Here is a 14,633-nt window from a genome sequence, read left to right as displayed (position 1 = left end):
AGCTTTGGAGGACGAAAGCAGGGCCAACCTTCAGGTCCCTCATGAGGTGAGCTGATCTGAAGACATTTGTCATCCTGGGGGTTTTGTGAGACCCTGGACAGTCTCCTGCTCTGCCTGACGGGTGATCATCAGTGACGTTTCTAGCTGGAAAGTCAATTCTTGGACTTTCTCTGCTTTCTGCGTGTAAGGACCAAACACCAACAGAGCGGTGTTGTTGAAGCGCACGACAGCAGGTGATATATTACAAACAGGTATGACCAGAAGTCCGTCTGCTCTCATTCCACACGCTGTTATTGTCGTCGCAGCGTGCTGTCAGTCACATTTCAGGCTCCTTTTTCTCCTGAATAGACGAAGCTTCCTGCAGCCTGGTGACTCATCCTGAGTCACGGCGACAGCTCCTCATGAGTGGGTGTTTTTTTTTAGCTTAAAGAAGTTTGAGCTTCAGAGCAGAACGCTGTTTGTTCCCCAGCAAGTGTGTGTCTAAAAAAGCACAGACATGTGTTTTGTAGCACTCGTTAGCTTTTATTTTGACACAAAATCCACAGTTTCTGTCGAATAAAGTAGCGCAAATGTCTGAACCCCATCGAGCATCAATGAAAAACCCTCGAATGGAAGAAACCTAAACTCCTTCTGGAAAAAGCACCTGGAAATGTGCAACCAAACAGATACTGAAAGAGGTGAGAGCATCTCATCGTCTGGATTCTACGTCAGAAATCTCTACGCTATACACCAAGATACAAAATCAACTCCATATTCATGGTGACATAAAAATGATTGGATATTTCTATTGACAAATATCATGTTAACGAATACCAGCGACAGTCAACTTTGGCCTCATAACAAGCGACAATGAGTTCACACCACGACGGCTAACACGGCTGACGATAACTCTCTCACACACGCGTACGACACGCTGAAGAGCTGCAGGTAGAGTTGCACAAGGATACCCTCAAAGAACACCACAGTTGTAGTAATATTAATCCGAACTAGTCCACAAACGATCACGTATAGATACTTCTAGAAATCCTGCAGGAGGAAAAGGAGATCGGGCGCTTTCCCGGGAGTCAGTCTGGATTTGATCTTTTGTTGAGCCGTACCAATGTGGGCTCTGCGGGGGGGTTAATTCTTCAACTTTTTACAAAATAAAGTCAGTACAAATATAGAGTAAATACTATGTTGTAAGGAGAAGTAAACAGTCCTTTGCAGTCAAAACTCAGCGAGGTAACAGTCTTATTTCAGGCCTCGGCCTTCGGCGGCATTAAGAGGACAGTCTGGGCCTTTTGTCTGTACATACGAGCTGCTGACAAGGCCAAAGAAAAGTCCTATGTACACTGAACTCAGATCAGTTTGGCTTCAATGTCACAGCAGAGTTGGGGTAAAACTAGCCCCCGTTTGTGCCTCTTGTGTTTTACCAGCTCTGGGTGACCTCTGAGAAAATTTTCAGAGTCCTCAGAGACTCGATCTGAACAAACCTTCAATCTGCTGCAGCAAAAAACATCTCTGAGGTTCTCTGTTTCCTGTTTGTGACGTTTGCTGTTACTCAGCATCAAATTTCATGAATACAACTAGTTTTTGTGAAAGTTCACAAAGACCAGGTTCAGAATGAGCCTAAAAGTAAGCGTCTCTGATCACGTCTTCAATAAAATTCAATAATATTAATAAACAATGAGCAAATGTAAACACATCCAAACTCAACATTTTTAATCACCTGCACAAATCAGTGGTTCTCCAACTTCTTCACTCCCACAATCAATCAATCATCTGATCAATCGTTAACAATGACCAGAGAGGCAACCAGTAAAAAAGGATTCAAGGTGATTTTTAGTGAATTAAAGGTCAGTCAAAGGTCACTGTTTGCTTACTTCCCCTTAAATTCCTTAAATTCACTTCAGCTGGTCATAATTTAACATAATTTCCTGGTTTTGTTGATGTTAAACTGACAGAGATCATCGCAGTGTGAACGATGTAAAAGAAAACTTCCCTTAAATCACACGACTTGCGTCATTTTCCTCCTGAACTCTTTTAATGTGCATAAACTGGATGTAACTGAAAAGCATCGTTCTGGATGAACATCTAAAAACTCAGAGGAGCGTCACGTGGTTGCTCAGACGAAGCAGGGACGTGTTTCATGTCCAGGCAGCACCTTTATTCCTCTCCAGAGGAGAAACCTTCGTTAAAGATCGTCAGGCGTTAACGCACAGATTAAACCCAGCGACTGAACAGCAGAGGCACAAACCGAGAGGCTCCGGTCCAAACCGGGTGATCTGAGTTTGCACTCGGGAGAAACTTTAAGCCGAAAGCTTTTAAAATGCAGAGTTATGTACAATCAGGGCCTCTGGCCGGCACAGCTCTCGGATCAGTTAGAAAGAGGTAAATGTCTTTTCACAACAGTCAGTTTCCCACCAGCCAGTTTGAACCAGAGTCAGGAAAAAAGTGTGAACACTATTGCTAAATACTATTTTTGCGTGTACTACATACAGTGTATACTTCAGAAAGAGACTGCGAAGCGCTGCTAGAAAACGTCTGCCCATCTGATGTACGACTGTGCACAGTTTACAGAAAACACACGCACACATAGCAGCAGTAAACCATACAATGCCTAACAGACGGTCTATTTTCGGCACCATATACTTTGATAAACACACATGAGCTAGAAGTGATGAGAAAATAACAACCGTCCGTTCTTTTTTCGCTGATGTTCAGAGGACAGACGGCGTCCACCTGTGAGACACACCTGGACTCGCTGCAGCACACACCAATAAAGGTGCTGCTGAGCTGAACCGAGGTTTCAGTCCACAGGGGGACAGCGAGGGCACAGTGAGGTGTCCTCTAGACGATGGACCACAGAGACATTAGTCTCACAACAGCTACAGCAGGAAGCACATGTACAACAATGCGATTTGAGACATTCTTTCTCTCTGAATCTCTTTTATGCTTCAGAGTCGACTGCAGGAGAGTACATGTGCTCAAAACCAGGAAGTGCAGAGCGTCAACCAATGGCATCGACCTCACGCTCCGCCTGAGTGTGAGGCAGAGACACGCTGCACGACTGGACATCGACCGACGAGTCGTTTCACACGCAGAAACAGGATCAACCACAGAAGCAGTCCGGCGCTCAGCGGCGACCACGCGTTGAGCCACAGCAGTAAGAAAAGAGGCTTCACCTCCACCTCTGATGCACCGGACTCACACAGACACGACGGGCACTTCAGTCCAGAGCGTCCTCTCAAAGCCCGCGCTCAGCTGCAGTTTTGGGCACTTTTCCAGAGGTTTTCAGTCGAGCGTCATGCTATAAAAATTCTCCGTAAACAGATTAAGTATTTTTTTTTTTGTTGTTGCTGTTGTTGTTGCGATGCATAACCGTTTACATTCATCATCAGTGACGAGATTAGGCTTAAAGTTTCTGCCTGTAAAAACTCAACAGTCCGTCCACGGAGGAATCAGATTCACGCTGCCGTGCAAAAAAATGGCAACGAGCAACCGGGAACAAGTTCAAACGCATTAAATCCAAATCAAACAGTCAGTTAATGAAACAGTAGAACCATGTTAACAGTCTGAAACAACAACGTATAATCAGAAAACCTGTGTAAAGCTTTGCCACCCACACCTTTTAATCTACGTTCGCACCCTCCTCCGTCAGAGAGCGACGTAAGACACGAGTAGAAAACACACTCCTTCACTCAGTCTAAGCTGCCTCCTCTCTTTACGTCCTCTGACACGCAGAGGGAAGTCGGCTGGTGAAAGCAAAAATTCACCCCACAACAACAAAGGTCACGAGTCGGTCGTGTGACCTCCGACCTTTTCAGAAGTCAGAAAGAAAATGAAGATCACGTGACGTGATCGGTTTGTTAGAGCTGCTCGTCTGAAAGTGAATTCTTCTTCCTTCATGTTCTCTCAGAGGAGATGTTTCATGATAAACAGTCTGGGTCGTGTTTACTGATGCTGATGGAGAATAAGCTCAGGCAGTGGTTTCCAGCCTTTCTGCAGGCTGACCCCTTAAAATGAGAGAGCGTTTAGCTGTGACCCCTCCACACATTGCATATGTCAAAGGTTGTTTCGTCTGAAAGCCCAAAGAGGGAAAACTATCTGCAACTTCACATCAAAAAAAAGCAAAGACTGGAGAAACATTTTGTACAACAGACGCTTTTCTCCCGTCTCATCCTGTTAATCATCACATGACCCTCTGGTGATCCCTCAGATGTGGGGTCCTGACCCCCAGGCTGGAAACCACTGACTGTTAGGGATTTCACTTCAAAGAGCCGAAACGTTGTGTCATGCAGAGAGAAGAGAGATGAAGAGGAGAGAGCAGAGGAGCAGACGCGCAGAGCCGTCGGTACGATGGATTCGTTCATGTGGGTAAACGAGAAAGAGAAATTCATCAGCATGTCATCACTTCAGAGGAACAGATATGCCTCCTCCTGAAACACAAATAAATCAAATACAAAACAGGACTTTCAGGCGTCGGCTTCTTGAGGAGTTTCTCCTGTAAAGTAGGAGAAACTCCTCCGCTCCTCCTTTACAATAAGACCTGCGAGTCTTTTCTTCAACGAGTCCCTCGTGTCGACCTACGACGACCATAAACTTCTCACTTGTTCGCCGCCCGTTGGCTTACGAGGTCTCCACGGTGATGATGGCCTCGCCCGTCTTCTGGATGATGATGCTGGAGGATGAGGGGGCGAGGCCGCGCTGCTCGGCGCAGTCGTCCAGGAGCGGCGACTGAACAGAGGCCTTCGCTCGGAGGGAACAGTCCACGCTGTCGTGCAGCACATCCGGCCTCTGCGCCTCTTTCGCGGCCTCCCTCCCCCCCTTACCAACAGGCCCCTTCTGCAGCTCCTCTTCCTCCTCTCTCTTCACGTGGCAGCGGCACACCTCGATGCCCGAGTCGCCCGTTAGCCGTCGATGCCGGAAATGATCCTCCTCGTCATCTTCTTCTTCCTCTTCCTCCTCTTCCTTTTCTCGTTTTTGCTCCTCTTTGCTGACGCAGTGCGTGAAAACAGCCACGTTTGAGGAGAAGAGCGGCTGTTTGGGGGGAGACAGAGCGGGCCGGGGGGGTGGACCACAAGGCGAGGACTCTTCTTCTTTCTCCTTCTGAACGGCCGCGGCTCCGAGTGGGTCTGAGAGGACGAGAGGGTGGACTTGACCGGGAGGGAGGGAAGATAGCAAGATGAGGGGAGACAGCGGGAGGCGAGAAGGATGTGAGGGACGAGAGTGTAAAGGGAGAGAGAGAGGAGGCGCCAAAGGTGAGACTGCTTCGCTGCCATTGGAGGACCGTCTTTGGACAGGTATGACATCTGGAGTGACCGCAGGTATCACATCGGGTGGAACTTGCGATGAAGGAGGTGGCGAAGGAGTCGGTGCGAAGTTGGCCACAACCCTTGGTATGACAGCGCAGTCGCCCCCTGCCTCACTGGGCGTGGACATGCGGCTGCTGTCATATGTCTCGTCCGTCACCTGGACAGAGAAGGAGGTGCTGGAGGGGGAGGTGAGGGAGCACGACTCGCAGGAGCAGCTGGTGTAGTTGTCAGAACTCTGGGAGGAAGTCAGGCCGCTGGGGCCGGGACCAGGGCCCAGGTAGGGGGGGCAGGGGTGACGGTGGTGGTGGTGATGGGGGTAAGAGGAGCTAGGACCCCCCATGGCACCTCCCTGCAGGGCGAAGACAGAGCTGTAAGGTGGAGGAGGGGTGCTGGGCTGCGCCGCCACCTCCTCGTAGGAAGGCAGCTTGAAGGAAGCCAGAAAACCTGAGACAAAAGAAAGAGGAGGGGTCAGCTTCTTAAAAAACGCTGCAGACAAAAGTAATCAGTTACCACAGAAAGTAATTCTAACTTTTAAATGTCAATTCTTGTATTAACGCACATATTGACACATATTATTTTAGTGTTGCTTTGGCACAATGTGGAACAAAACAACTCACCTATCATTCTACACATCAACTGTGTGATGGAAGTAATTCACACTCTGACCAGCAGAGGGCAGCGATGACCAGCGCTCAGACCAACAGGCCCCAGAACGCCTTATGTACACCTTAACTGAGCTTTGCTACAGTAATTAATAGATAATTATACATGATGAACCAAGTCTCTCCACTTTATATTACAAACATGAACTCACTGTGGTGAAACGCGAGCTCACATCGCCTGAATTGTCCGTACAGACGGCGATATTACATCAGAAAATGGACGATCTGGTGAACAGGCTGCTGAGTTTGTCTCTATCAGCTGTCCACGATTTTCACATAAGACAAACGCAACGAGCCCATTTTAATCTCAGTCACTGTGAGTGCGTTGTTTACTTTGAAGAAGATATCACCAAAAGCAGTGGTGTTACTTCTCTCAACACTGCTGTCTGTCCTCTGTCCTAAAGGACATGTCAAAACCACATCAGTGAACTGCATCACATGTCCTCATCACAGTTAACATGTCACTGCAGTTTATGTCCATTCAACCACACAAACACTCGACCAACCAGCCCACAAAGTGTGTGTAAAAACAACAACACTTGAGCATAGTCCCCAATAAATGCTCTCAATACTGTTTGTTGTATATTTGAGTCACATTTACTGTTTTTATGAAATTACTTTCTGAAAATGGGACAATACGTACGAGACGGGCTGGAGAAGTGCTGACATTATTGGCTGAAATTACTTTGGAATAAATGAGGTTATTTTGCCTGAAATTTGTCCTTCAGAGTGAAACATTATCATCCAACCAGGAACAAACAGGTGGAGCAAAGAGAGTAAAATAAATAAAAATAAAATGCATCTTAATTTGTCTTTGCAGCATGGATGTCGAAATCTTTCATTTAATGGTTAAAAATTGATGTTTTTTCATTTTTATCTTAAAAAGAAATATGTGATACTGAGTAAGATGAACAACATACTGAGGTCCAGCATGGAGGACGGGTAGTTGCAGGCTCCGTTGTAGGCGATCAGGTTGATCTCCCGCTGCCTCTGCTGCTGCTGGATCCTCTGCTTGGCCCGGCGGTGACGGTAAGCACAGAAACAGCTGAAGAGGATAAGCACCGTCCACAGCAGCCAGAACCCTGCAGAGACAGGAAATGAGCCAGCGTGAGCCTTTATTACAAAAATAAAGTTTGTCCTGAATTCAAGCTCAGAGCACAGAGAGGCACAGACTGTTTTAAAATGACTCTAATGGCGGTTTTGGATATTTTACTGCATTATATATAAATCATTTATGTTTTATGTTACTGCTGTTCATCCTCCAAAAGCACATACTTGAATTTTAGATTTATTTCTGAGCTTTGGCTGCATCATCTGACCTCCATATCAGCCTTTAGAGAACATTTAGGAGGCACTTCATTAATTTCAAGAACAAATTTGCTGCTTTTGTTTTTTATCATATGTATAATTTGCAAAATCTTCTGTTCAAGGACAGAATTTCAGAATGCCCCAGTTATAATATAAATAAATACTATGGATGCTATATACAGACAATGTAAGCACGAACGTAAGCCTTAACTTTATATGTAAACGTCTGCTGTTATATGATTTTTAAGATCAAATGAGCAGATTTAACTGGACAGCTTTGCAACATGAAGCCTAAAACAGCTGTTTGGTGTTGATTTTAAATATTTGACCATGCAAGTATTTTAGTTTGAGGTTAGTTTGAGCTCAAATTAAACACATAATGACAATGAAAGCTAATGTGCAGGGAAAAACAATGCGTCCGTTACATACTTCTAAATGCAGGTTAAGTCTGTTTGAAATACATTCTTTAAAACTTTGATGACGGTGCTAATTTAACCAAATGAGACAAAGTTGCATCAGTTTTCTTCAAACCATCTCATTAAAATCTCTGCTCCTGAGATGTTTGGAAGATGGAGACTTCAGGACAGTCTGGTGGGCTGGGAGGGACTCTATGTAAGAGAAAGCTGATGTTCTTGTGTTTTCAGGTGAAGTGCGGCCGGAGCCTCAGGAGCTCGGCTGCAGAGTTCAGTCAGGTGACTCACACCACAGTTCATAGTAGTAGGTACAGCAGCCCGTCTCTCCGCAGCAGTGCCCCGTCTCACACAGGTAACCTGGATTGTTGTTGACGCCAGGACAGTACTTGGGACTGACCACAGGTCGGCTAGCAGAACCCCCGTGATGCTTCACCACCTGGTGGACGAAACACAGCATCGCACATCACCACAGAGACAATGAAGAGGCTGCAGAGATGAGGCTGGAAAGCTCGGTGAGGCCATGCTGTTTCCTCTGACTGACGGCTGACTGAATACTACTGACAAGGTCTTTTTTACAGCTTTTAAGCAGAAGAAGCACAGCAGCAGGCCGTCTTTGAACCAACACCAGGCTTACAATCTCCCCTTTACACCACCACCTGTTGCCACCTGACTGAATTTCCATACAGAAGTCACATGATGACAAATGACTCGTCTCCCTCACAGCTGAGAAAACCGCTGATGAAGACCATGAGAGGTGGATTAAAGCTCCACAGAAAGCCGGATCTTAAACCTGACTTTCCTCCTTTTTGGAATAAAATTAGCACTTATTTCAACTGAGATTCATGTCCATGAAGATAAAATAAACCTTTATTGATCCCCAGTGGCACAAGGCCAGCAGTAAGTACAGCAAATAGAGAAACGGGAGGAAATAAATAAGAAGAGGGAGATAAAACTAAAATAAGAACAGAATAAATATAGAAATTAAAGAGGGTGGAAAAAAAGGGTTGTTGGGGGCCATAAAACCAAAAAAGTGAGCTGAAAGATGCTAAAATGCTTTGCAGCGGGTGATAACTCTCTCTGACATCACACATTAACATCGATGAGCGCAGCTTTAAGATCGTTTAGTGACGTGACATACGTTTTAGGTCACAGCCAAAGAATCTCCCACCTTATTGACTGAGTGCATGTCGGCCTCCTTCTGAGAAACAGACACCTGAAACGAGAAGTGAAAGGACCTCTGAGAATGTTACGGCGACATCTTAATCATCAGCAGGTCTGTGTGAGGAAGAGGAGCAAGTGAAGAACTAAAGGCAGACGTTAACTCTGAAGATGTTTGACGCACATTTCAGTGCATGAGCTACAATAATAATGCAGCAGGAAGAGGCTGCTGAGTCTGTTTCGTACACCGTCACCACACACGAGACAGAGAAGTGCTAACAAATAATTATGCACTGCCATGGCAACCACTCCAGTTACGCTGGGAGGCTTTTTCTAGCCATGCTTTCTATCATCCAGTGCTGTGAAATGATTGGTTGTGGTTGAAGGTCGAGCTCCCTACCGTGGCGGCTTCGGTCCCGTCCAGGCCCTGCAGGGACATGGTCATCTGGAGAAGACAGAGAGGAGCCACGATGAAGACGGAGGAACAAAACCATCAGCGCTGCGTGTTTGACCTGACACACGCCTCACATGACACACACATGTTAACCAGGCGTGACTAAAAAGGCCACTGAAGGCCTGTTTTCCAGGGCGCTCTGCACTGCTCCTCCTCAAGGAGATGGGAAGGTCAAAGGCTTTTTAACAAACCTGTTTCTGCTCTGTGGGTCCGGACGGCAGACCGGAGGCTCGCTCAGAGAACCTCGTGTACTCTCTGCCTTTCACACACGTCTGCAGAGGAACCACCTCTAAAACCGAGATGACTTCATTCAAGCGTGTTTTCACAACGGGTGTCTCTGCTGATTATCTGTCTGGATGACCAATCAACCATCACCCAGCATGCACTCCCGAAGCTCAAAGCAGTCACATACCTATGAAACATCAACAGTTTTCCTCGTGGGATTATTCTGACATCCCATCAGGCAGGCCGACCCGTGTGGACGAACGACGGCTGGCACATCAGCACCATTAGTATCCAGATATGGTCTGCAGTGGAAATGAATGCTACATGTGCCTTTTTCCTTTCCAAATGCTCTTCTGTCACTGCGCAGAGTTAAAAATTCAGTGTGTCACTCACGCCTCTGTAAATGTCATTCAGGCCAACTGCCTCTGTGTGTGTGTGTGTGTGTGTGTGTGTGTGCTGCTGGATGTGGGGCCAGTGTCAAAAACAATGTGGAGACACTGGGGGCTCACTGCCTGGTTGCACAACAGGCCTGCAGTCATGTAAATGAGACCTCTTTGTTAACAACTGGCTGCCGGTTATGTACTCAGCATGGGGAACAATGCTGGCCCTGTGACTGCAGCGTGTGTGTGTGTGTGCGCGCGTGTGTCTGTGTGCGCATGTAAACCAATGCACACACAGCTATTAACAGGTTCAACTACTGCCTATGAGAACGAGCCAAAACTCAACAAGCAGCAAACTCCACACGCTGCCAAATGACAGCACTATCTGTTAGATAGCTTAGACGCTCATATTTACTGCAGTGCATCATATACAACTGGGCTCGGTACACACTGACTCAACAGCTGATGCATCCACAGGTTTATTAACATTACATGACACTTTGTTGGAAGAGCAACGTCTGACCGAAGACATGAAGGCAGAGCACGGGGCAGATGAGCTTCCTGCTAAAGATGCATGTGACTGCAGGCTGATGTGTGTGGACATGACCGTCACAGGCCGTGCACACCAGCGCTAATATAATACTTAAAGAAAAGACTTTGAGACATAAACATGCTTTTTTTATTCAAGCCAAGCTGGACAAGAACTTTGCCTTCATTCAACAGTAAAACCAGCAAAAATGATTTTTTATCTGCTTCACCACCACTAAATGAAGATAAATAAGACATCCTGTTTCTGACCACTTAACACTGTGCAGCAACAAAACCCAGCAGACGCATCGTGCTGCCGATCCAACTGTCACCAACGCCCTCAGGTGGCTAAACGTCAGAGTCAGAGGGGAAACACTCCAGCATCAGTGATGTCGAGCTGAGTTCCTGTGGTAAGCCCACCACACGGCCCTGAGTGCACCCACCGGGCTGTGAAGTGATCGTTCAGACTTCCCCAGAGACCACAGACAAACCGCAAATGATTTCCCAGCGTTCTCCGTGGCATCGCCACACACACACGCTTACCTTCACTGCCTCCACCCGACATGACATGAAAACTGTGGAGAACAAGCTGCCGTGTGTGTCTGACTGTGGATGTCTGAGTCTGAGCCTCTCTGCACCACCTGAACACCCAGAAACTACGAGTGGAGGGAAAATGGAGCAGAGGGCGACTGAACAGCTGCAGGATGTAAGACGCTGTTCGAAAACCGCCAAAACAACACCATGAAGTGACAACACGCACATAACGTGACGCAGTCAAGGTTACGACAGAGGATGTTACACCATGAAACGAGCAGGACTGTTGGTTAAGACGTGATGAAGGTGAGGTGAAGACTCCTTCGACTTCCTCTCCACTGAAGCTTGTAAAAATGTCACATGCAGACACTGCAAGAACCAAGTGACTGACCAGAATACACATCAAATTCAAGGACTCTTACACCAAAAACAAATTTACTAAGGGGTAAAAAAAAAGCAGTTATATCCTCAAACTGGCCTTTTTTCCTTTCATGGTTAAATGTAACAGTTGGATTGCAAACCTGGTACTGCGCCTAACTACGGTTAGGCCACTGAAACACACATTTGATTTGAATAACGTCCTTTTCTCTCCCCTCAGGACTGTTTGTGGTCAGTGTTATTTTACATGCGAACACAATTTCCAGACATAGTCGAGGTGGTTTTCACTGTTTTGTTATAAATACAGTTGTTGGAGACTATATACGCACTTTCAGACAACAACAGACCTGAAACAAGGAAACCTCATCCTCACTGTTGGCAGCCGGTGTTGGCACTGTCCTGAATCAGCAGAACGGTGTTCTTCTGCTGGGCAAGCAACTGCACAAGAGATTTATGAGGCGATGACGATCCGGCAGTAAAAGCTCTTTTACTCACGCCTGCATAAATGAAAGTTAAATCCTTGGTGCATTACAACAGGCTCCCTCTGCCACCGTCTCCTCAAGCAACTTGAAATCTAAATGCAGTTTCAGCAGCAAAAATCAACAAGTCACAAACCACTCAAGAAATGATATATAACTTTAGGATTCCCACAGAAAGTTGACTGTATGTCTGAAGCTGACAAATGTAAAGTATTTGCAATATATTCTCACAATGTTCTGGACACTGTGATCTGCATTAAGGTCCATGAGTCTAAAAACTTCCTGTCAGTTGTTCTGCATTGACTGCAGCATCACAGACAATCTCCCCACGGACACAAACTGTGCAAACAGAAGCCATACCTGACTGACTTTCCAGGACACAAAACATTTGCTGCAGTGCTGCAAAACTGCAGCCATTGTCTCCAGAAACATGTCAACAAAAGCAACGTGTAACGATGCAGACACGGAAAGACAGACGGCTGCAGAACAAGTTGTTTGTCAACAGCAGCTCAGGCCGAAAGAAGCATGTTGCTCTGCAGACTGAAGCCCAGCTGCTGCCAGCGGTGTCTGAAGCAAAGGGAGCCGTGCGGCGCATTACCTCCTCAGCCTTCAGCCCGAGGCAGAACGTCAACGTTTTCTCTGGATCCATGGCGAGAGCTGAAGACCAAGCTATGCAGAGAAAATACGAACGCAGAGGTGGGATGTTACGCCGCTAAGCCCCCATCACCGCTGTCCCGCTCCACAGACACGGTGGCCTCCCCATCCGCCATTGCCCGGACGGACAGACGGATGCCCCTCCCAGCCTCCGCTGCTCACACCGGGGTACCGCTGCCGCTGATTTCTGGATCGGACCGCGGAATATCACAGCGCAGACGGCAGCGGCGTCGACAGCTGTTGGCTGAAGTGGCACGGAGATGTTTCGGTGTTTGTTTTGATGGAGCGGGTCGCAGCTGAGCGTGATGTCATGCTCCTCCAGCAGCCGCAGCAGCAGAGAGCGCCGCGGCTTTGATTGGCCGGAGCTCCCAGCAACAGCCGCTCAGAGGCTGCCTCAGCTGGGCTCTCTGTCTCTGTGAACACCTGGCTGCTCAGCAGACACAACCATGACACTGTACAGCATGGCTGAATACATCGGGTAACTAAAGTCAAATATAAAAAATCAATCTAGATGTATGTCCACAATCAAAAGAAGCACTTTTAGTGAAAATGCACAATAAAGCAGTACAAGTACATATATTATTTTATTGTCTTTACGGTTGAATTGTGTTATATATGCTAACCATATTTGTTGTTGAAAACATGTTAACATTAGCCTAACGTTACGTGACAATAAGTCTGAATTTATAAGCTGAAGCACTTCCTCACATTTTACCAGCTGGTCTGAAATAAACAGCTTAAATCAGCCTTGGATGTACATTTATTTTTTATAAAAGTACAACATTTCCTTCGGAAATACACACAGGTAGCGCTAGCTACCTTAAAACTGGGCAGCTAGTTAGCTAAGCAGCTGCTAGCTAAGAACAGCGTTAACTAACTTTAGCTATTTCCTGTGTGCTAGTATATTAACATGTTGATGACTCTGAAAGAAACTTCTTCTGGCCTGTATTTCCAAAATAAATAAATGAATGAATAAAGCCAGTTATATCTAACAGTGAGAGGGTCAATTTTGTACTTTTATGTTTTGCTGGCTAGGTGTTAGCCATGATTTCTTTAGCCATTAACAGTCAAACAACTTTAGCATTACAGACTGAAGGACCAAGTTAGCATATATTAAAAAATGTAATTGTTTAAAAATGATAGTGACTGCTTTAAAAACATTCTTACAATCTCATTAGGCAAACAAAATTAGCAATGGCTTACCAGACTGCTCTGTGTACACAGCTAGCTAATACGGTGCTAATTAAGCTAATGAGCGCTAATAAGTCACATGTTTGAAGAGCGCCTGTTTATCATGACACTGTCATCATCATTTACCTGAAAAGTCAGTCAGCTAATCCTTTATACTTTTATGATCGTGCTTTTTCCCTCAGATTTTAATAATATGAAGTAAACCCCTCATCAGTGTATATATTAAAAACATGATGCTTGTAGGCAGTTTTATGGAGGTTTCCTCTGATGCTGAGTCAGGTCAATGCTTGGCCCCTCAGTCCTTGGTGGGCCTCTTGGGGCCCTTTGCTGTGAGCGTCAAGATGTTGACTGCCTGCCCTGTCTGTAAAATTGGCCTTTTCTTTCTTCCCTCTTTTTTTTATTTTGGCAGACAGCATTTTTAAAATGTTGTTGATAACATGCAGTATATTCCCTAAAATGCTGTCAGCCGTACTGTACACTTTAAAACAAAGGCCTTCTGTTTCGTGTGACACTTTTTTAAAAATGTTTATGTGCCTTTGTGTCATGATAACAGTCAGCTAAAACATCTCAGTGAAGATTTCAAAACAATTCCTGAACAAAGAATGTTCCCGTGTCCTGTTACTGAATGCATGTACCTATGGGTTGATTTGTCGATCCTAAGCTCGCCGTGTTCAGAAATTTGCAATCAGAAATTCTGAAATTCAGATTTGATTTTTTAAAATTCAGATATTCACGTTCAGAAATTCAGATTTGATTTTATTAATCATGTCACTATTTTGACCAGGAACCCCTTGGAAACTACTCTTGAATTTCAGTGGAAATTCCCCTGGCAAAATAAAAATTAAATTGGGAATATTGAGAAATGGAAGTCCTATACTTTCTTTTTCTTTTGATGGCATCTAGAGGAAGTGGTTACCTGTCTGTGTCTCCTGATCCACATCACGGTAAAACCTACCAGGGTAGATACCGATCCAA

General features: G+C 45.8%; 1 protein-coding gene across 1 annotated transcript; it reads right to left on the bottom strand.

Moving 5' to 3' along the window:
* Positions 1-314: 314 nt before the first annotated feature.
* LOC139338745 (ras guanine nucleotide exchange factor K-like) lies at positions 315-12,876 on the bottom strand. Its single transcript, XM_070974001.1, has 6 exons — positions 12,412-12,876; positions 9,236-9,280; positions 8,846-8,890; positions 7,966-8,113; positions 6,877-7,038; positions 315-5,738 (listed from the first exon to the last, which is right to left on the bottom strand). Exons 1-6 carry the CDS (start codon positions 12,460-12,462, stop codon positions 4,609-4,611), a joined length of 1,581 nt encoding a protein of 526 aa, XP_070830102.1. The 5' UTR covers positions 12,463-12,876; the 3' UTR covers positions 315-4,608.
* Between the last annotated feature and the right edge of the window lie 1,757 nt (positions 12,877-14,633).

Source organism: Chaetodon trifascialis, chromosome 2 (genome assembly GCF_039877785.1).
Source record: "Chaetodon trifascialis isolate fChaTrf1 chromosome 2, fChaTrf1.hap1, whole genome shotgun sequence".
In the NCBI taxonomy this organism is placed as follows: domain Eukaryota; kingdom Metazoa; phylum Chordata; class Actinopteri; order Chaetodontiformes; family Chaetodontidae; genus Chaetodon; species Chaetodon trifascialis.
This window is presented reverse-complemented; position numbering and strand designations above follow the sequence as displayed.